Genomic DNA, 24,474 nt, shown 5'->3' on the forward strand with positions numbered 1-24,474 from the left:
GCAGTTTACTGGCAAGAGAAGTTCCACTGATAATATACTGGATAGTAGTTGTAACAAGAAAGCAAATGAACCTCTGGATAAAGGTGAAATGACAATCATAATATGAATCCTGAAGCAGTACAACAATAGTTGGCGGGAACTCATGATAACTAGCTGCCTTCTTTCCAGTTTTTTTACTATTAAATTACAGACACCTAAGGCAAACAACACTCGTGTAAATTTAAACATTAAAAATAAATACTGAATATCAAATTGAAAATTTAGAAATTTCTCATCTTATTTCAAATTACACTGTGGTAATGATGATGAATTTTTATACAAAAAATCCGTGTGTTTTTTTTAAGACACAAACTGTACGTTAGCCTTTTTGCACTAAGTATTGAAAAAATAGAAGTCCACATTCTGATATTATACGACGAAGAATACTGGTGACCAATGAATGTTTATACAAGAATTTCATGTAGTTTATTTTATTAATTCAACATCACAACATTGTATTCTTAAAAGCCACTATACTTCTTATATTGATTACTCATTCACAAATCTAATGGTGCTAGTCTGTTGATGGTACAAATATTAAATTGAAAAAACATTATAAAACCAATTAACATTTTGACTTCACTATGTTTGATGTATCTAGATAGCTAATTGTTTAAATAATTATCTATCATCAATTAAACATTTAAACTTTATATAATCACATTTATCAAATTGAAAAGAGAACCAACATACATTAATCCGTATTCGGTTTGGTATAGTACTAACCGTCTCTCTAGAATACAGTGAATTATATGAAAAATACTTATTACAATTTTAAATTACGTTTTTCATCTTAAAATTAATTTTCTCTTGCTGTTAATTCATGCCATCAATTTACGAGTTTCAGTCAAATAATTCACCATCATTAAAATTTCAGTAGTATGGGATAAGTCCTTTCATCTTTAACACTCACAAGTGACAGTACATTTATCATTTCCGTCTTTACAACACTCAGAACTGTTATCCTTGGAGTTACAAACACATTTCATCTTTCCGTCTTCACAGCAACAAGTAACGACACATGTACAGCAGTTATCGTCTCTCATCGTTTCATCTATATAAAAGATTCAGGAACACTTTTAGTACAATAAAAATTGCTGCTTAATTTTCTTTTCAATATTACTTATGTATTATATTTGTTACTCATGTCTTTCAATAGTTTTAAAACTTATGTTGTGACCGATACTCGATCGTATAATCTGTTTTTGTCAAAAATGGACCTTTTACAAAATTAATTTACAAAATTAAAGGTACGTAAATTACAGAAACATGTGTTAAAATAACACATTCTATTTCGTAGAATTAACACTCGTCTGTTGGATGAAATGCAACATCTAATATTCAGATTTAAGATGACAGCATCATCCTGAACTGATAAAATTATATCAGTTCTGTTCACTGACGTAAAATATGTTTGGTCAGTTTCACAAAATTTCGAAGCATGACAAACATGTGGGTGGTTTCTTGAGATAATCATGTATTTAAATAAACTAACTATTCATTTTGCAACCATAAGTAATTTACTTATTGATAAGCGTTTTGTAACTCTCCTTTCTAAAATAATTAAGTTACGTCTCTAACGAAACGTACAGAAATAAGTAAATAGTTACTGATGGTTCGTGTGTCATAAGAATTGATCGACAGTTTGAAGTAGAGAAGGTGCCTTCCCACCGACGCGAGCCTTTGTTACATAAAGAAATTAGAATATGTTGCACTTGACGAACCCTAAGCTCTAGGGTGTTAGTAATTTTCGATCCATGTAATATAAATATCGGTCTGCAAGTTGTTGTAAAATATCTTGATTCAGCTATACTAACATCTAGTATTTTACACATTATTACATATTTAATTTCGCTGTTACCAGTTTAAATGTTACAGACCTAGACAGCGCTGGCTCATGACCTGTATTTTCTGATCATATCGGTCAGTTATCAAATTGTACTAGGTACGATATCACTTTGGTTTGGTTATAGCTCAATATTTAGCTTTAACTATGTTAGGTTACATGTACATCAGTTTACATCTAATATATGTAAGGGCATCTGTCTGAGACATGAACCAATCTACTGGCAACGAATTCCACTGTTAACCTTCTGAATAGTAGTTGTTGCATTAGATTAGATAGAACTGTGGATAAAAAGAGCAACGGTAAATACAATTTCGATCTTCAAGGTGAACCAGATCATATCCACAATTACTGTGTAGATTAGCAACAATAAACAGATACTCCATAAACATCTGTTGCTTTCTCTTCTAATGAAATGACCCCGTTATGGCCACAATGTAAAACGTTCGACTAGTAATATTTGAGTCACCGATTCGAATATCACTTCCACACAATATCCTTTACTATTTCATCGTGGAAGTGTTTTATGTGTAGGTTAGTCTTACAATTTGTCGATGATGACCGGTAGCCTTCCCTCTGGTATTTCCCTCGTAAATCTCAGAAGAATATTAGAGAAGTCCTCGTGTAGTTTAGCGCGAATATCAAAACAAATAAAAAAAAATAAATATCTGTCAATGATAAAAGAGCATAGTAATTTTAAATTAAATCAATTTCCTGTATGGTAATAGGGATAATATATTAAAATTATGTGTTTTGTTTGTACGCAAAACTGCATACAAGTCTACCTGAACTTACCATCGTAAGGATCGAACTCCATATTCTGATATTATCAGAATAAGGTTACTGCCGATTCAATAAAACTTTTATACAGTAATTTGGTATCATCCTTGTTTTATTAATTTAACATCGTAAAATTATATTCTTAAAAATATTCTCTATAGTTTCTTGTATCGATTCCTTTGTCACGAATTTGTTTTAAGACGTTATAAAAATCCTAAAGTACCCGTCTGCATAAGGTATAATGATTAAAGAAAAATATATTAAAGTAATTAACATTATATTTAAGCATGTTTGATATATCTAGCTAATTATATAACAAATCCTCATGAGCCCTTAACTGAAAAGTTCAAATATATATAATAATATTTATCGAATTAGAAAGAGAACCAATATACTTTTATCGGTATTCAGTGTGATAAACTGCTGTCTCTCATTCTGTGAAAGATTTGAAAAATATTTACGTTAAAGTTACACATTTGAAGTACGTATATCATAATAAAATTAATATCCTCTTATTGATCAGTACCATTCAATTTAAGTGTTTCTCACTCAAACAATTCACAAACATTGAAAGTTCAGTAATATAGGATTAATCCTTCCTTTTTCAACACAGACAACTAACAGTACATTTATCCTTTCTCTTCTTACCTTCTTCACAACACTGAGAAGTGTTATCCTTACAGTTACAAACACATTTCATCTTTCCGTTTTCACACCAGCAGGTAACGTTACAAACACAACTGTTCTTCTTTCTGGTTTCTACACAATCCTCGCATGACTCCTTCTTACAGTCTGGACTACAACATGTATCTCCGCATTCACAAACGACAGTAACTGTACATTTGTTTTTCCCTTCTTTAGCTTCTGTACAACATTGAGATGTGTCATCCTTACAGTTACAGACGCATTTCATCTTTCCATTTTCACAGCGACAAGTAACGACACATGTACAACAGCTGTCGTCGGTCTTTGATTCACCTATTTTAAAATAAACTTTAGTTACATCTTACATACAATAAAAAACTTCCTGCTTAATTTTTTTTCAAAATTATTTATTTATTCTTGGTCGCATAACTTACTTCTTTTTGTCAAAAATGAAGCTTCAATATTTAAGTCTACAAAATTAAAAGGTACGTCTGAAATAATTAGGAAAATCTTTTTTAAAATAACACTTTCTATTCCGTAGAATTAATACACGTCTGTTGGATGAAATGCAACATCGAATATTCAGATTTAAGATAACAGCATCATGATGGACTGATAAAAATAGCTCAGTTCTGTTAACTGACGTAAAATATGTGTGGTTAGTCTTACCAACTGGGGAACGGAACAAACATGTAGGTGTTTTCTTGATACACATGTATTTACATAAACTAACTATTCATTTTGCAGCTAATTTACTTAAATTGATATAAGTACAAAACTCCTGTATTTATATCTCTACAACTATCAATATTATTACAGTTCAGACATGTGTGTTTATGGAACTCAGTATTGTTATCAGGTAAAAGTGTTTGTATTATTCTCTAAACCTAAGTTTTAACAGTTTACCCCATGAGTAGCAACTTTCACATAGACAAGAAAATAACTTACCAGCTTTTTTCATCTTCAGGGTAATTCTACTCAACTAACAACTACGGTTTGTAAACTGTTTCGTGTATTACAATAGTAATAACTAACTTTCCTTTTCTCAACAACCTCTATTTATTGAAACAATTCTTGTAACAAAATGTGCCGTGTGAAACATTCGAGATAATCCCGCGGTTCGTGTGCAGCTTCTTGAATGATCTGCTCGGGAACAATTAGTCATCACATCCATTATCTAATCTTGTTTGTAGTGGTACGTGCCAGTTAATGACCACAGCAACTTGTTATCTTATGGTATTTATCGAAGTATTGACCCCAGAGTGGACTTACAGGATAGGTCAGTATCATCCTGCGCTACCATGGGGTGTTATTTGGGGCCGAGTGACGGTTCGCCATATTGATGGTTACTTACAAGTTTGAAACTGGCACGTCGTTCACAAAGTACTCCCGATGAGAGAAAGTTTGAACGTGTTTAATCGGATAGGATAACGAAATTGGTATCTCGCATTTCTAATGACCCTTCGATCTCGGCGAAAACCATACTCTATCACGTGCCTGTCCAGGTTCCCAGTCACCAAAGAATTTACATTTCATTACACCATGTCGGTGTTTAAGTACATAATTTTGCTTGTCCGGAATCGATATATATTTGCACGAGTTCCTGGGGTGTACTATAGAATCCTATCTAAGGCTAGGTATAAGTTGTTACTCCGGCTTGAGACGGACCACCAGCTGCTGGAGCCGAGAGACTTTTTAAAATCACTGTTTTCCCCTACGTCACATCAATATTGACCATCAGTAACAACAAGGTTGCTTTAATAATTTAACATTACTCTGTGTGTTTATTGTTTTGTAAATATGAAAAATTCAACTGAAAATTTATTATTTCCAATTTGTATTATAATTTTCTTTATATTCCTTCTTATTTCAGTTGTCACCCACTGTTACAGCTGTAAGTCTACGGATTTCCAACGCTAAAATCAGGCGTTTGATTCCCCTCGGTGGAGTCAGAAGATAATCCCCGTATGGTTAAAGCTCGTAATCTGAGGGTTGCGAGTTCTAATACCTGTCGCACCAAATATGCGTGGGGTCGTTATAATGTCACAGTCAATCCCACTATTCGTTGGTAAAAAATAAGCCCAAGAGTTCGTGGTGGGTGGTGATGACCAGCTGTCTTCTCCCAATCTAACACTACTAAATTATGAACGGATAATGCACATAGCTCTTGTGTAGCTTTGCACGAAATATTAAAACAAAATACATTAAAATTCAAGTACAACCTATTAAAATGTTTATAAACTGTCTGAAATTTATCCTTGTAATAAATATCAACATTTGTTTTGTTGTTATTAACACAAAATTACATAACGACGTGATTATGTTTTTCCCATAACAAGTATCCAAACTGTCGTTTCAATACCGTTAGCCACAAAGCTTAGTGTTTTGAGCTAAAGGTTAAGAAACATTTTTCTGTATAGTACATGTTTCTGACAGGGATTGTGTTAACCATTCCATTCATTCACGTTCAGGTACTCTTTCACTGTGTCACTGTACAATAAAGAAAAAAATGAAACTGTTATTCATTGTTAGTGTTTCAAAACTGTGTTTTTAGCTGAAATCTATCAGAGAATGTTCGTACAAGATGGAGAAAATTAACGCTTTAAAAATGTATCAGAATGTCTGGAATACTTTAACAATAGCCGAACATTATTTCTGAATGAAGATCGACCAAAATACTCAAACAATTCCATCAATGATTAAACACTGATGTGTCTAATTCGTGAATTATGAAGTCACATTAAATTGTTTCATTTATTAAATTATTTTACTTCTTGAAACACACCAGTAAAATATAATTGTCCCTCGTCCATTCTGTAAATATGTTTTGTTTTTCGTTTTTCCATTTTCGCGCAAAGCTACACGAGGGCTATCTGTGTTAGTCGTCCCTAATTTGGCAGTGTGAGACAGTGTAGGGAAAGCAGTTAGTCATCACCACCCACCGCCAACTCTTGGGCTACTATTTTACAAATAATTGTGGCATTGATCGTCACATTATGATGCCCTCACAGCTAAAAGAGCGAAGATGTTTGGTGCGACGGGTATTTGAACCCGCGACCCTCGGATTACGAGTCGAACGTCTTAACCCACCTGGCCATGCCAGACCTATATATGTATGTGCGTATGTGTTTCTCCTTTTTAAGAGGTTATACAAATTAATATCCTACTCGTTTCTTTAAGTTTTATTATTTCCAAAGAGTAAGTTTATATCTATTTACTTTTTGTATTTAAATTGTAACTTATATTTTTTTATTTCCTTCACTTATTTTTATTTTAAGCTTTCGCGAAATTACTATTCGACATTTTAAAACCAATTTACTTAAGAATCAGTTTGTAAAAGAATAGCTGAATAAAAATAAACAGTTTAAAATTGTTGTGAATATCCAGTTGTCACATTCATGTGTTTCACAAATTCACTGAGCTTTGACTTTTCATGTTCAGACAACATCAACCTATATCTGTACAGAATTTTATTTTTATTTAATGTTAAGCTACCAAACATCTCAAGTCTTTTAAAAGTACCATAATTTTTCTATACACATTAAATTACAGTGGAACCCCTCTAATCAGGCCAGTTTGTCTCAGTCCTGAAGGTGGCTGCTTCAGAAGGGTTCAACTGTATGTGACAATCTAAAAATTTACTGTTCTCTCTATTTCAAATTAAGTGAGTAAAACGAGTACAATAAATTTGAAACACAACAATCATACTTCGATATTTTGTAGTATGAACATTAACTTTTAATTATTTATATCATCTCTTAAGTATTTCTCCATAAAATGGTGATTCAGCAAAATATATGAATATTTCATACCACACCCTTGTTTATTTGTCTATAACTATGTCTGGGAAAATTTTCGTTATTTGCAGTTTTACTACTAGAGCCAATCAACTCACAATAACTTTGCAAATCTAGAATATATTTCAAACATTATATAATATTTTTAGGATTTAAACTAGTTAGATACTTATGGTTCTCGTCTGGGAGTTAACTAGTAAAGTGAAATAAACAAAAGTAAACCTAAAAATTCATGAATGTCAAAATATAAGGACCCAGTAGACATAGTTCTCGAGTGTCCAGACTAAATCCGAGATTTCGTGGTTTGTAACTCTCTGATGCGGAAAAGATGAACTATTTTATGCACGCAGATGCAGAACTAAGATGAAAATAAAAACCTACTGTTCAATCATACAAAACTAATCCAAAAATGGGAAGGTACCATAGATTCTGAGCAACTAGCTCTACATTATTATCCATTTATCAAGTTTCCCGAAAAATTCAAGACAACATAGATTATTTAACTCTAAACCAATTCCCAAAGTGTTCGGCCACAAAGATGCGAAGCTTACAGTTAATACACTTATCTCTTTTTATAAAAGAAAGATATCTTCGTCGGCTTTTCTTCGTCAAATTCTATGACGGATTTCGCAATGACAACTAAAAAAACGAACTTTTCTATTGTGATCTCCATCTACTAATAAGCAAGTATTTTAGCTGCGTACTTTGACACTTAACCAGGCCTTGAAATTAGTCTACTCAAAGTAAAGCCCAAGTGCAGAGGTAATCATTAGAAATCTAATGAGAACATAGTGATCAGTAAGCCATGCTATTAACATTCGTAATATGTATTTTGTCTTTTCAAACAACAAGAGTTAAGGTTACTTTAACTATATCAGATAAAATATGAGTTGAATCTAAGCTCTAAGAATTTCAAGATTTTACTATTTTCATAAAGACATTTAATTTTATTCTTAATTTACTGCAGGTATGTAATTCAAATTATTTTAAGCCTACGTAGTCAAACTTGAGACTGTAAATTTTATCTTTAATTAGGCTTACGTTTCTTAGTCCTTGAACTATAGTGTCAAGTACGTAGTATATAGTAAGCCTACATAACTATTTCTGTATTTTTAAGTATTGATCAAGATTTTATTAAATATAATCATAGTAAAAATAATTATTTCCCATTTTATCAGGAGGAAGGTTGAGAAGATACTCATATTATTTTCTAATTAAGCACAAAGCCACACATTGGACTATCTCTTCTCTGCCCACCACGGGTATCGCAACCCAATTACCAGTAGTATAAGTTCACAGATATACCGCTGGGCCATTAGAAGAAAAAGAGAAACGGACAGGTAACTAATACATTGAAGTCATTTGGTTTTTATCTCCTATCTGCTTATCTGTGACTTAACTCAAAAGACCAGACGTTTATATCGCTGATGGTCACGCCACAGAAAGCTTACTGTGTAACTTTTTAACAACAAGGAAGCCAAAAATAGTTTAAATCCAGTAACACGTTTTTCTTTAAATCAATAAGATATCAAAACACAAACAAGTAATAAACGTAAAATAAATGTTTTAAAATTATATTTTTATAATTTTTATGTTTTAAAAGTAACTTCTATATTTTGACAATGTTAACTATTTTTCGTTTCATCTGCGTGTAAGGTTTTTATTAAATTATTAACATTTCAAATGTAACACAAAGATTTTTTTTACACCCTTTTTGACATTTCGTCAAATTTGAAAGTTAGTTGGGCTGCGTAACTAATAAATTAAAAAAAACTAAAATTCGACCACGAGGTATTAAAATGTTTATAAACTGTGAGACATTTATCCTTGTAAAAAATCTCAACATTGTTGTCGTTGTTTTTAAACACAAGATTACATAATGACGTATTTATGGTTTTCCCATCACAAGTATCCAAACTCAAGGTTTATTGCCTTAAGCCGGAAAACTTATCGTTCGATATTAAAGGTAGAGAAATATTTTTGTATATATTACATATTGCCGAAAGAGATTGTATTAACATTTGCATTCATTCACGCGCAGATAGCTCTTGTGTAGCTTTGCGCACAAAAAAACAAACTATTCACTCGTCAAAGTTAAAATTCAGGATGTCTTTCAATGTGTCACGGTGTAAATAAAAAGAGAAGAAATATGTAATTTATTTTTTGTCTTTCAAAACTGTGTCACTGGCTGAAATCTATTAGAGGATGTTCGTACAGGATCGTGAAAATTAACGCTTTAAAAATATATCAGAATGTCTGGAATACTTTAACAATGGCCGAACGTTATTATTGAATAAAGATCGACCAAAATACTCAAACAATTCCATCAATGATTAAACACTGATGTGTATAATTCGTGAATTATGAAGTCACATCAGATTGTTTTATTTATTAAGTTACTTTACTTATTTAAACACACTAGTAAAATATAATTGTTTGTAGTCTATTCCCTATATATAAATGTGTTTCTACTTTAACAAGTTATATAAATTAATATCCAAGTCGTTTCACAAAGTTGATTCCTATTTCACTTTTATATTCCAATTTTAAAATATTTTTTTCTATTTCTTTCACTTATTTCTATTTTAAGCGTTCTTGATATCATGTTAATTTCGCCAAATGGGTTAACGCGTTCGACACATAATCTGAGGGTCACGGTTTCGAATCTCAATCGACCAAATATGCTCGCCCTTTCACCCGTGGGTTCGCTATAACGGTACGATCAATCTCACTATTAGTTGGTAAAAGAGTACCCCAAGATTTGGTGGTGGGTGGTGATGACTAGCTGCCTTCCCTCTAGTATTACACTGCTAAATTAGCGACGGCTCGCGCATGTAGCCTTCGTGTTGCTTAGCGCGAAATTAAAAAAACAAACAAATAAACAATTTATAAATTAAAACGGCTCGTTAGGGTTGAGAACATTTTTTACGTAAGGCTTCTCTACGTAAAAAATTTTTCTCAACCCAAACGAGCCTTTTTACATGTATATTTTTCTCCACAAGTGGGTTTTCTCGACATCACCAAACAAACAATTTCGCGAAATTATTATTCCACGTTTCAAAACCAATTTGCTTAAGGATCAGTTTGTTAAAAAAAAGTAACAGCACAGGGACACTGAATAAAAATAAATAGTTCAAAATTGTTTTGAATACCAGATGCTACATTCTCGAGTTTCACAAATTTCATAGACGATTACCTTTTAGTTCAGAAAACAGTATCATGTATCTATAGTGCAATTTTTTTATATATAATGATACGTTTCAAATCAGCTCAAGTCTTTTATAAGTGCCATATTTTATTCTACGCACATTAAATTATGCTAAATTGTATAACAACATAAAACGTTACTATTCCTGCTATTTCAAATCAAGTTAGTAAAACTACTGCAATAAATCTCAAATACCACAATCCTAAGTCGATATCCAATTGTTTAACCATTACCTTTTAATTATTTAGATTAACATTAAAGTATTTCTCCATAAATGGTGACTCAGCAAAATGTATAAAGATTTAATATTACACCTTTGTTAATTTGTCTCTGACTATGACGAGGCAAATTTTCTTTATCTGCAATCTTTAGTACTTGAACCTATCAATTCAACAATGACTTTGCAAATCTAGAATATATTTGATACATTAAATAATATCATGCCCCACGCTAGTCCAGCGGTATGTCTCCGGATGTACAACGCTACAATGAGAGGTGCAATTCTCCTGGGTGATCTGAGAAATTGTCCTCCAGGTTGTGGGTTTTACAGTAGGCTAACACCTTACTCACTTAAAGACCAGCTTGTTGCAGAATCCGCAGCGATTGCGGCCCTGTGTTCCTTCAGGAATCAAGAGGCATAAGTACGTTAAGTAAATAATATTTTTAGGTTTTAAACTAGATAGAAATTTATGGCTTTCGTCTTGGCGTGAAGCCATGCTAGGGGGGTCGTGTGGCATGGCCTCCCAGGGAAATTTTTTAATAAAACCATAAAAAAAACCCTGGATTATGCATTCTGAGACCACCTTTTTAGCAAATTTCAGCATGGCACAGTGAGGTGTTTGTCTTATTTTTTAATCATAAATAAATATATAGGCCTATATATATATATAATATATAACTTAAAGTTATCAGGCCCAGCAAAGAAGGTCTACAGTCCTCTCATCAACATATAAAACATATTTTCACTCAGGAGAGTGCAAATATATGTATAGTGCCTATAATCTGTATTCAAATATCATGGACAGTGTATGTTTAGATTCACTGGATTTCAAGAATTAACTTCACAAATAAACAGTCGGTGGCACCGTGGCGGGCTGGCAGCACCATGGCACTAACCTAGTGCCTATGACGCCATCTATTGTGAATCGTTCACTATAGGTGGCGCCAATAGTACTGTGAATGTGATGTTGACAAACATGTTGTCAAGCCTGAAAAAGCAAAAGACACTGCATCGGTTCTTTAAACACATTCATGAGGCTGAACCTGATCAATCTGCTGAAGCCAATCAGATTGAATCAGAATTGTCAACTGAATTGTCAGAGTCATCACCTTGGTCAATGCTACCACTACCACTTCAGAACCAGTCTGAGATATTGAAACTTTCATTTCTGATGATGTCAGCATTGGTAAACAGGTAGGTCGACTCCTCATAAAATTAATTTTGTATTAAAAATCATGCAAACACTCTGCATCGTTGGCTTTCACAGTGGAGATGGCTACTCTACAGTCAACATGCAAAGGGTTCTTTCTGCAAGTATTGCTGTCTTTTTGCTCCTGATGGTGCTTGTGTTGGAAGTCAGAAATTAGGACAACTAGTGAAACTTCCATACCCAAACTGTAAAAAGGCTGTTGAATACTTCAATGCACATGAATTGAAATAGTATTACCAAGACAGCAAAAACAAAGCTAACAATCTTCTACAGGTCGTAAACACAAGTTCACCTGAGCACTTTCAGCTTGATGCAACTTACAAGCAAGAAATTGAACAGAACCGGCAATATTTAATGCCTATTACTAATATTGTATTGCTGTGTGGGAGACAAGGTTTAAATATGAGGGGAAAATATGTTTGTAGTCCAATATTTCTTGGTGAAACTGATGAGGAGCCCATCAATAACTATGGGAATTTTTTAGTACAAAGAGAAATGCTACGTATCTGAGTTCTTAAATTCAAAATGAAATCATCTACACCTGTAATACTCAAGTTCTTGATGGTTTGGTCAACAGGGTAATGCTGCAAAGTGTTACTCAATATTAGCTGATGAAACAACAGATATTTCAGGCATTGAACAGTTTTTGCTCTGTGTTAGATATTTGCATGCCAATGACAACTCTGTTGCAATAAGAGAAGATGTTTTGCAATTTATACCTGGTTGTGATGTGACAGACAGAAACTTGGCTGGTTTTATCATAAACAGTCTGACAAAATATGGTACTAACATGGCTTACCTGCGAGGACAAGGGTACGAAGGGGCTACCTCTATGAGTAAGGAATTCAATGGTGTCCAGAGACAGATAACTGATTATTTCCCAATTGTACCCTATGTACACTGGAGTGCTCATTCCCTAAACTTGGCAATTTCTGATCCTTGTAAAGAAGTTCCTGTGCGAAATTGCGTGAGAGTAATTTCTAGCATTGAAAACTTTCTCAATACATCCAAAATAAAGCACATTTTGGCTCTTTCGGTAGAGAGTAAAGCACCTAAATCAAAAAAAAAGTTTGAAAGATCTCTGGAATAAGATATTTATTAAAATACTAGCTCTTCAAAACGTGGCATAAATATTTGTTTTTTACGCTAATTTTCTGACACTTCGTCAAATTTAAAAATTAGTTGGGCTCTATAACAAATAAAGATTACAAAGATTAAAACAAAACATAATAAAACTCGACTACAACGTACTAAAATGGAATTTATCCTTGTAATAAATATCAACATTTGTTTTCTTGTTCTAAACACAAATTTACATAACGACTGTATTATGTTTTCCCATCACATGTATCCAAACCGAAGTTGTAGTACCGTTAGCCATGAAACTTTCGTAACGAGCTAAAGGTAGAGAAACATTTTTGTGTGTAGTACATGTTTCTGATAGAGATTGTATTTAACCATTACATCCATTAACGCGCCCATAACAATTAGATTGTTTCATTTATTGAATTATATTACCTCTTGAAATACACTACTAAAATATAATTGTTAGTAGTCTATCCTAGATATATTTGTAGTCTCCTTTTTTAACACGTTGTATAAATCAATATCCAAGTCGTTTCATAAAGTTTTATTATTTCCAAACATTAAGTTTATATCTATTTACATTTTATATTTAAATTTTAAATTATATTTTTATTTCCTTCACTTATTTCTATTTTAAGTTTTTTAATATCATGTTAATTTCAGGAAATTATTATTCCACGTTTGAAAACCAATCTGCTTAATCATTAGTTTGTGAAAGAATAAAAGTTTTAAGACACTGAATAAAAATAAATAGTTCAAAATTTTTGTAAATATCTAGTTGTCACACTCTGGACTTTCACAAATTTGATTAACTATGACATTTTTAATTCAGCCAACAGTATCATGTATATATTCTGAATTCTATTTTTATTTAATGTCATGCTACCAACCACCTCAAGTGCTATAAAAGTACCGTAAGTTTATCATATATAATTAAGGTTATCCTGAATTGAATGACAATCCACAAATTTATTATTGCCTCTATTTCAAATCAAATAAAACACATCTAATAAACAATAATCATAACTCGGTATTTTACAGTTTAAACATTACCTTTTAATGATTTATATTAACTATAAAGTATTTATCCAGTAAATGGTGACTCAGCAAAATGAATGAAGATTTAATATCACACCTTTGTTTATTGGTCTCTAACTATGACAAAGCAGATTTTCTTTATCTCCAATCTTTACTAATTGACTCTATCAATTCAACAATGACTTTGCAAATCTAGAATATATTTCAAACATTAAATAATATTTTTAGGATTTAAACTGGTTAGAAATACATGACTCTCGTCTCGGATTTAACTAGTAAGGTGAAATAAACGAAACTAAACTAAAATATTCATGAAAGTCAAAATATATGGCTGCATTAAACGTAGTTTTCGTTTGTTAAGACTAAATTCGAGATTCCGTGGTTTGTAACCGTCTAATGCGGAAAATGTGTTACCCATTTTATGGACAAAGTACAAAGGTGACAGGAGAAACTGTTCTTCAAGCATACAATAGTCCAAAAATAAAAGTGTACATTAATACCATGGTCTCTAAGTCATTAGCTCTACATTATTATCCATCAATTGCCTTTAACGGAAAATTGTAAAAAACTACATAGAATATTTAGCGTTTACACAAATTACCAAAATGTTAAAATTTCTCTCCATGTAAAATGTTCTCTTGATCAGTTTTATGCTATAAAGTTCTCCATTGAAAAACAAAACCTAAAACATTCAGCACTTTAGTATAATATGAAGAATTTACATTTACAAGAAAAACAGGAAATAAATATAAATCACAAAAGTTTTGTAATTTTTGGTAATGGCCCAATTGAACAGTCATTAACCTACTGCTTGTAACATATATATATGTATATACACGCCCAACATTACAGACAATAAAAAGAATCAAGGTAGGAACAGTATTTATGAAGCTTCTCACATCCAACTTTTCCATTACGTCGAACAAAGAAACAAAATTGCTATACAGATATCATTCTAAGATTGCCACAGACTTTCAAATTTAAGATTAAAAGATGGGCAAAAGCACCATTCTTAATTACAATATAAAATTCCCCTGTATTCAAATTAATATAAACACATTAAAAATAAAATCTAATTATTTCTGAAATTATTGTAAATTATGTTTTAAGTTTGATGAGTGATCTAAGACTTAATAAATCTTGAAACAAGACATTTATAACAAAAACAGAACGACTACATATTTTAATAGTATTATCCCAGTCAGTGAATGTTGAAACTGAATAGAAAACTATCCAAAACTTCACACCCAGCGAACTGATTTTCAGTAGTTCACAATAAGGTAAATGTTTTCAACAATTCATACCCATCTTAATGCTGTTCAAAACTTAACACTCAACTGAATAATTCTGTCAACTTCACAAAAAGTCAAAACTGAAAGTTCTTCAAGAATGTTTTCGTTTCAAACTTAAATGAGTTTTTTTTCATAGTTCGTACTCTGTGAATATTTTACCAATGCTTCATACTTAAGTGAAATCTATCCAACACTTGAATTTTAACAAGGTCTGAAAGTACATGAGACTAAATTCAGGATATTGGGTGGTATACGAAAGTGTGTCACTGTGTCTACTATAACAAAGTTAAAAATAAAAACATGTATTTTTATTATAGGAAATAATTCGATCGTTTAACTTGAAAAACTATAATTTAATACCGAAAGTGTACCGCCACAAAGATGGCGAGTTTACAGGAAATTGCAGAAGTACACATGTTCAACACAGTTAATACACTTATCTGTTTATCAAGAGTAACATATCTTCGTCGATTTTTCCTCGTTAAATTCTATGACAGTTTCGCAATGACCACAGAGAAAACAAATTTATAGATCTAAAAATGAACTTTTTTATTGAGCATTGTATCATTTTCTATTGTGGTACTTTGATACAACACCACATTAATTCAACAATAACTTTACAAATTTCAAATAAGTTTCAAAATTAAACTGGTGTTTGTGTAATTTGAAATAACGAGAAACATCTTTTACTTTTTCTTTCACAAAAATGGTTTCTTTGTTTTTCACTTTCGCGCAAACCTACAGTAAGGCTATCTGCACTCGCCGTCCCTGTTTGTGCAGTGTCAAACGAAGGCAGATAGTCATCACTAACAACCGCCACCTCTTGGGATACTCTTTTACCAGCTACTCTTTCACCTTAATGCTTCTTCATAGTTAAAACAAAGTGAATAGTTTCAACAATTAAATTTTTATATAGAATGCAAGTCAACGAGACTGATATTTGGAGAGATAAAGAAAGATATCACAGCTTCTGGTATTAGGAAAATCAAAATATTTATATACTCTAATAAAGAATTAGATATTGTTACCCCCAAAAAATACACTTTACTTCCAGAGGTGTTGGACCACGAAAACACGGGATTCAGAAGGCTGGACGGATTGTGTTCCACTTTTATAATTTACTAAAAGTGTTCGTGTTCAGAGTATTGTGGCATTTATAAATTTTACAGAAAAAAATTGTCGTGGAACTTTTCTCCCACACATCTTAGAGATTACGCCGAAAATGACGTTATAGCACTAAGCAACGAGATTTTGTATTGAATATTATATTGCCTTCTTTTTTGCCTTATCAAATTTTGACTTTTTATAATAAACTGGTAATTGTGTATAAACTAATCACAAGTTTGTTTCAATTTTCTGATAATAAAATAAAAATTCACAAAAAATTAAAACCTCCATGAAATCCAAAACATCAAGCCTTATGTGATTCGTGTCTCAAGATAAAATCACAAGATTCGTTGGTTCACTTTAAAAAAAACCTTTATAAATGTTGTTGAACTATATAATGACGATCAAATCCAACTATAAAACAAAAGATTGTTGATGTGCATAGCTATCATTCCCTCTAGAAATTTTAGGATATTGGTATATTTATAAGGCATTTTAGTAATCTTAATTTACTACAAACATTTAATTCTTTAAGTAACATTGTGTTAAAGTACTCAACTTTAGACTAAATTTTATCTTTAATTAGGCTTATGATTTTTAGCTGTTGTTGTATAGTGTCAGTCATATAGTCGGCCTAATGAATACTGGCACGCAGATACGTTATGTTTTGGAATACCAGGCCTACTTCTTAAATATTCTTTATTTACTTGAATCAACGTTTCAATATTACGACTCTGTCGGAGATGTTGTGATAATAATTAATGTTTTATTTAAGTTTGGCATACGTTCAAATTCCGTTTCATGCTCTACAGGCCTAAATCTAAAGAAACAAATCTAGACTATAGCTCCAACGCTTACTAATATTTCCATAATGGTGTGAAAACAAAAAAAAATGACATATATATGACATGTACTAAAAATGTAAGGTAATTAAGGAATATTATATGTTGTGGTATATTTTATCTATATTGTGTTTTATAATTACTATGTGTGAAGTCAAAGAAATGACATCGTAAGTGTAGTTTTTTAAGAATATATTTTACGTGTTTATGTGACATACAATCTGGAGTAGAAAATTCTTTTATTCTCGCGTATTAATTCACATTACGTACATTACTCTCACAACATATAGGCCTAGTAATACTTTTGTTTTCACAATTTAGTTCCCCTGAAAAATACATACTTTACTGTAGAACAACAAATCTTCATAATATTCATATTCATGTTTAATATAAATGTGCATTATTATTTCTTGCGTTAATAGAATGTAATTACACCGGATATTTCTGTTTCTTGGTTGTGTTGTTTCTACTACCTTAAAATTATAGCGGGCGCAAAATTCCTCAAGTTTGTTATAATAGTAGAATCACTAGAATTAAATTATCTAATTTTTGGAACTTTTCTCAAAAGTAAAATTATTACATTATATTTGTAATGAAAATAACTTATATACCTATAATAATACGCAAGTAAACAGTTACTGACGCTCCATTGTATCGTTAGCTATGATCGAACGTTTCAAGAAGAGATTGTACCTTTTTACCCGACGGCAGCCTATGACCAAATAAGGCCTGTCATGGTCATGTGGTTAGTGGACGCTACTCGAAATCCGATCGTCACGGGTTCGAATCCCCTTCATACTAAACATGGTGGCCCCTTACAGACGTGTGGGTGTTATAACTTTATGGTCAATCTACTGTTCGTTTCATGTAATCTAAATAATGGCCTAACAATTTTTGTAAAATATCTTGATTCAGCTTTGTTAACAACTGGTACCATTTTCTAAGTTACAGGTTAAGTTGCTGGTACATTGTCTTGAATTCAATTGTCAGTTTATAGGATAAGTTTTGTTAAAAAATCGAACTCTTGGTATATAAATATTTAGGTTGGATATAAGTAAATAACAAAAATTTTTTAGCAATTCAAGAAAGAAAACTAATAGCGCATGCCCACAGAATGCAATGGACAGTTGATTATAGCCTACTTTGTTGAGTGCTCTATATGTTATTCTAAATTCGGTACACCATAATTCTAACAATAAGACTGGTAAAAACTGGTTTTGTGCACCACCTTGCTTTCCTAGTTCAAAGAACACCGTTAACTCATGACCTTTCTTCTCTGTTAAAATTACAATTTTACTCAGTACGATATCACTTTAGTTTGGTTATAGCTCTAGTGTTTAGCTGCAACAATATTATAGCTAGTACAACTTGAAGTACAAGTACAGTATTATAATAAATGTTTGTATTAGATTAGTATATTTTTAAAATACGTAAATACATCTGTCTGACACACGAAGCAGTTTACTGGCAAGAGAAGTTCCACTGATAATATCCTGGATAGTAGTTGTAACAAGAAAGCAAATGAACCTCTGGATAAAGGTGAAATGACAATCATAAACTGAATCCTGAAGCAGTACAACAATAGTTGGCGGGAACTCATGATAATTAGCTGCCTTCTTTCCAGTTTTTTACTATTAAATTACAGAAAGCTAAGGCAAACAACACTCGTGTAAATTTATACATTAAAAATAAATATTGAATATCAAATTGAAAATTTAGAAATTTCTCATATTATTTCAAATTACACTGCGGTAATGATGATGAATTTTCATACAAAAAATCCGTGTGTTTTTTTTAAGACACAAACTGTACGTTTGTCTTTATGCACTAAGTATTGAAAAAATTAAAGTCCACATTCTGATATTATACGATGAAGAATACTGGTGACCAATGAATGTTCATACAAGAATTTTATGTAGTTTATTTTATTAATTCAACATCACAACATTGTATTCCTAAAAGCCACTGTAGCTTCTTATATTTATTACTCATTCACAAATCTAATGGTGCTAGTCTGTTGATGGTACAAAGATTAAATTGAAAAAAAACATTATAAAACCAATTAACATTTTGACTTCACTATGTTTGATGTATCTAGATAGCTAATTGTTTAAATAATTATCTATCATTAATTAAACATTTAAACTTTATATAATCACATTTATCAAATTGAAAAACGAACCAACATACACTAATCCGTATTCGGTTTGGTATTGTACTAACCGTCTCTCTAGAATACAGTGAATTATATGAAAAATAATTATTACAATTTTAAATTACGTTTTTCTTCCTAAAATTAATTTAAATTTGCTGTAAATTCATGCCATCATTTTACGAGTTTCAGTCAAATAATTCACCATCATTAAATTTTCAGTAGTATGGGATAAGTCATTTCATCTTTAACACTCACAAGTGACAGTACATTTATCCTTTCCGTCTTTACAACACTGAGAAGTGTTACCCTTGGAGTTACAAACACATTTCATCTTTCCGTCTTCACAGCAACAGGTAACGGTACAAACGCAGCTGTTCTTCTTTCTGGCTTCTACACAATCCTGGCATGACTCCTTCTTACAGACTGGACTACAACGTGTATCTCCGCATTCACAAACAACAGTAACTGTACATTTGTGTTTCTCATCTTCAGCTTCAGTACAACATTGAGATGCGTCATCCTGACAGCTACAGATGCATTTCATCTTTCCATTTTCACAGCAACAAGTAACGACACATGTACAGCAGTTATCGTCTCTCATTGTTTCACCTATATAAAAATTTCAGGAACGCTTAGTACAATAAAAATTGCTGCTTAATTTTGTTTTCAATATTACTTATGTATTATATTTGTTACTCATGTCTTTCAATGGTTTTAAAACTTATGTTGTGACCGATACTCGATCGTATAATCTGTTTTTGTCAAAAATGGACCTTTTACAAAATTAATTTACAAAATTAAAGGTACGTCTTAAATAATTACAAAAACATGTGTTAAAATAACACTTTATATTTCGTAGAATTAACACTCGTCTCTTGGATGAAATGCAACATCTATTATTCAGATTTAAGATGAGAGCATCATCCTGAACTGATAAAAGTAGATCAGTTCTGTTCACTGACGTAAAATATGTTTGGTCAGTTTCACAAAATTTCTAAACGGGACAAACATGTGGGTGGTTTCTTGAGATAATCATGTATTTAAATAAACTAACTATTCATTTTGCAACCATAAGTAATTTACTTTTGATAAGCGTTTTGTAACTCTCCTTTCTAAAATAATTACGTTACGACAATAACGACACGTATAGAAATAAGTAAATAGTTACTGATGGTCCGTGTGTCATAAGTATTGATCGACAGTTTGAAGTAGAGAAGGTGCCTTCCCACCGACGCGACCCTTTGTTACATGAAGAAATTAGAATGTGTTGCACTTGACGAACCCTAAGCTCTAGGGTGTTAGTAACTTTCGTTCCATGTAATATAAATATCGGTCTGCAAGTTGTTGTAAAATATCTTAATTCAGCTACACATCTAGTATTTTACACATTATTACATATTTAATTTCGCTGTTACCAGTTTAAATGTTACAGACCTAGACAGCGCTGGCTCATGACCTCTATTCTCTGATCATATCGGTCAGTTATCAAATTGTACTAGGTACGATATCACTTTGGTTTGGTTATAGCTCAATATTTAGCTTTAACTATGTTAGGTTACATGTACATCAGTTTACATCTAATATATGTAAGGGCATCTGTCTGAGACATGAACCAATCTACTGGCAACGAATTCCACTGTTAAGTTTCTGAATACTAGTTTTTTGCTTTAGATTAGATAGAACTGTGGATAAAAAGAACAACGGTAAATACAATTTCGATCTTCAAGGTGTACCAAATCATATCCACAATTACTGGGTAGATTAGCAACAATAAAAAGATACTCCATAAATATCTGTTACTTTATCTTCTAATGAAATGACCCCGTTACGGCCCCAATGTAAAACGTTCAACTAGTAATATTTGAGTCACCGATTCGAATATCACTTCCACACAATATCCTTTACTATTTCATCGTGGTAGTGTTTTATGTGTAGGTTAGTCTTACAATTTGTCGGTGATGACCGGTTGCCTTCCCTCTGGTATTTCCTTCGTAAATCACAGAAGAATAGTAGAGAAGTCCTCGTGTAGTTTAGCGCGAATATCAAATCAAATAAACAAATAAATATCTGTCAGTGATAAAAGAGCATAGTAATTTTAAATTAAATCAATTTCCTGTATGGTAATAGGGATAATATATTAAAATTATGGGTTTTGTTTGTACGCAAAACTGCATACAAGTCTACCTGAACTTACCATCGTGAGAATCGAACTCCATATTCCGATATTATCAGAATAAGGTTACTGCCGATTCAATAAAACTTTTATATAGTAATTTGGTATCATCCTTATTTTATTAATTCAACATCGTAAAATTATATTCTTAAAAATATTCTCTATAGTTTCTTGTATCGATTCCTTTGTCACGAATTGGTTTTAAGACGTTATAAAAATACAATAGTACCCGTCTACAGAAGGTATAATGATTAAAGAAAAATATATTAAAGTGATTAACATTATATTTAAGCATGTTTGATATATCTAGCTAATTATATAACAAATCCTCATGAACACTTAACTGAAATGTTCAAATATATATAATAATATTTATCGAATTAGAAAGAGAACCAATATACTTTTATCGATATTCAGTGTGATAAACTGCTAACTGTTTCTCATTCTGCGAAAGATTTGAAAAATATTTACGTTAACGTTACACATTTAAAGTACGTATATCATAATAAAATTAATATCCTCTTATTGATCAGTACCATTCAATTTAAGTGTTTCTCACTCAAACAATTCACGAACATTGAAAGTTCAGAAATATAGGATTAATAATTTATTTTCAACTTTGACAACTAACAGTACATTTATCCTTTCTTTTCTTACCTTCTTCACAACACTGAGAAGTGTTATCCTTGCAGTTACACACACATTTCATCTTTCCGTTTTCACACCAGCAGGTAACGTTACAAACGCAGCTGTTCTTCTTTCTGGTTTCTACACAATCCTCGCATGAATCCTTCTTACACTCTGGACTACAACGTGCATCTCCGCATTCACAAACGACAGTAACTGTACATTTGTTTTTCCTGTCTTTAGCTTCTGTACAACATTGAGATGTGTCATCCTTACAGTTACAGACGCATTTCATCTTTCCATTTTCACAGCGACAAGTAACGACACATGTACAACAGCTGTCGTCTTTCTTTGATTCACCTAATTTAAAATAAACTTTACTTACATCTTACATACAATAAAAAACTTCCTGCTTAAATTTTTCAAAATTATTTCTTTATTCTTGGTCGTATAACTTACTTCTTTTTGTCAAAAATGAAGCTTTCAAAATTTAAGTCTACAAAATTAAAATGTACGTCTTAAATAATTAGGAAAACCTTTTTAAAATAACACTTTCTATTCCGTAGAATTAATACACGTCTGTTGGATGAAATGCAACATCGAATATTCAGATTTAAGATAACAGAATTATGATGGACTGATAAAAATAGCTCAGTTATGTTAACTGACGTAAAATATGTGTGGTCAGTCTTACCAACTGGGAAACGGAACAAACATGTAGGTGTTTTCTTGATAAACATGTATTTACATAAACTAATTATTCATTTTGCAGCTAATTTACTTACATTGATAAGAGTACAAAACTTCTGTATTTATATCTCTACAACTATCAATATTATTACAGTTCAGACAAGTGTGTTTATGAAACTCAGTTTTGTTATGAGGTAAAAGTGTTTGTATTATTCTCCAAAACTAAGTTTTAACTGTGTACCCCATGAGTATCAACTTTCACGTAGACAAGAAAATAACTTACCAGCTTTTAACATCTTCAGGGTAATTCTTCACAACTAACAACTACGGTTTGTAAACTGTTTCGTGTGTTACAATAGTAATAATTAACTTTCTTTTTCTCAACAACCTCTATTTATTGAGACAATTGTTGTAACATAATGTGCCGTGTGAAACATTCAAGATAATTCAGCGGTTCGTGTGCAGCTTCTTGAATGATCTGCTAGTGGAGAATTAGTCATCACATCCATTATCTAATCATGTTTGTAGTGGTACGTGCCAGTTAATGACCACAGCAAGTTTTTATCTTATGGTATTTATCGAAGTATTAACCCCAGAGTGAACTTACGGGACAGTCATGACGGTCAATCCCACTATTCGTTGGTAAAAGAGTACCCCAAGATTTGGTGGTGGGTGGAGACGACTAGCTGCCTTCCCTCTAGTCTAACACTGCTAAATTAGGGACGGCTAGTTTAACCATTACCTTTTAATTATTGAGATTAACATTAAAGTATTTCTCTATTAAATGATGACTCAGCAAAATATATAAAGATTTTACGCCCTTGTTTATTTGTCTCTAACTATGACGAGGCAATTTTCGCTATCTGCAATCTTTAGTACTTGACCCTATCAATTCAACAATGACTTTTCAAATCTAGAATATATTTCAAACATGAAATAATATTTTTAGGATTTCAACTGGTTAGACATTTATGGCTTTCGTCTCGCATTTGACCAGTAAGGTGATATAAACAAAACTAAACTAAAAACTTCATGAATGTCAACATATAAAACCGCATTAGACATAGTTTTCGTGTGTCCAGACTAAATAAAAGGAATCAAGATAAAAACAGTGTTTACAAAAATTCTAATATTCAATTTTTCCATTACATCAAACAAAGAAACAAAAATGCTATATATACACTGCTGGCCAAATTCTTCGAAAGGTGAAAATAAGAAAAGAGAAAATAAAAATAAAAAACGTTTTTAGCATTTAATAGGAAAATGTGAACACTATGAACTTAATTTAAATACTAGCTGGTCAAAAGTTTAAGACCATACTCAAACGAAGCGTTAATCGGTAAACATGTAAGATAATTTTGTTATTTTTGTTCGAACATTAGCGTTGTCAACATCTCCCACTGACATCTCCTGTGTTACATTGGGTAAAAACATGGGAAAAGCTGAAAAGCTGACAGAATTTGAACGTGGCAGAATTGTTGAGGTTCAAGAGCAAGGTTTCTCTTAACGTGCCATAGATGGTGAGATTGGATGTAGTAAAACTGCTGTTGCAAATTTCGTAGAATACCCTGAGTTATACGAAACGAGAATTTCAAGAAGTCCGCCCAATGATATTTAGCCGGAGTTGAGCAGGATGATTCGATGGATTGTCCGGCAAGACACCAGGCTATAGTCGAACCAGATTAAGGCCCTTACGCACGTAGACTGCAGCTCAAGAAC

General features: G+C 31.9%; 1 protein-coding gene across 2 annotated transcripts; it reads right to left on the reverse strand.

Moving 5' to 3' along the window:
• Nucleotides 1-440: 440 nt before the first annotated feature.
• LOC143251185 (uncharacterized) lies at nucleotides 441-23,193 on the reverse strand. Of its 2 annotated transcripts, XM_076502596.1 has the most exons (4): nucleotides 23,039-23,192; nucleotides 22,096-22,425; nucleotides 3,314-3,643; nucleotides 441-1,093 (listed from the first exon to the last, which is right to left on the reverse strand). In XM_076502596.1, the coding sequence occupies exons 1-4, from the start codon at nucleotides 23,049-23,051 to the stop codon at nucleotides 942-944; spliced, it is 825 nt and encodes a 274-aa protein (XP_076358711.1). In that variant the 5' UTR covers nucleotides 23,052-23,192; the 3' UTR covers nucleotides 441-941. The 2 variants fall into 2 exon arrangements, with proteins under 2 accessions (XP_076358711.1, XP_076358712.1); XM_076502597.1 differs by lacking the exons at nucleotides 441-1,093; nucleotides 3,314-3,643 and adding an exon at nucleotides 19,058-19,874 and having other exon boundaries at nucleotides 23,039-23,193.
• Between the last annotated feature and the right edge of the window lie 1,281 nt (nucleotides 23,194-24,474).

The sequence above is a fragment of the Tachypleus tridentatus genome, chromosome 5, assembly GCF_004210375.1.
Source record: "Tachypleus tridentatus isolate NWPU-2018 chromosome 5, ASM421037v1, whole genome shotgun sequence".
NCBI lineage: Eukaryota > Metazoa > Arthropoda > Merostomata > Xiphosura > Limulidae > Tachypleus > Tachypleus tridentatus.

Coding starts and splice junctions, on each gene's coding strand:
- LOC143251185 (XM_076502596.1), bottom strand. Junction 3,644..22,095: donor TTCTCAGTGTTGTGAAGAAG/GTAAGAAAAGAA, acceptor ATTTTAAAATAG/GTGAATCAAAGACCGACGAC. Junction 1,094..3,313: donor TTCTCAGTGTTGTGAAGAAG/GTAAGAAGAGAA, acceptor TCTTTTATATAG/ATGAAACGATGAGAGACGAT.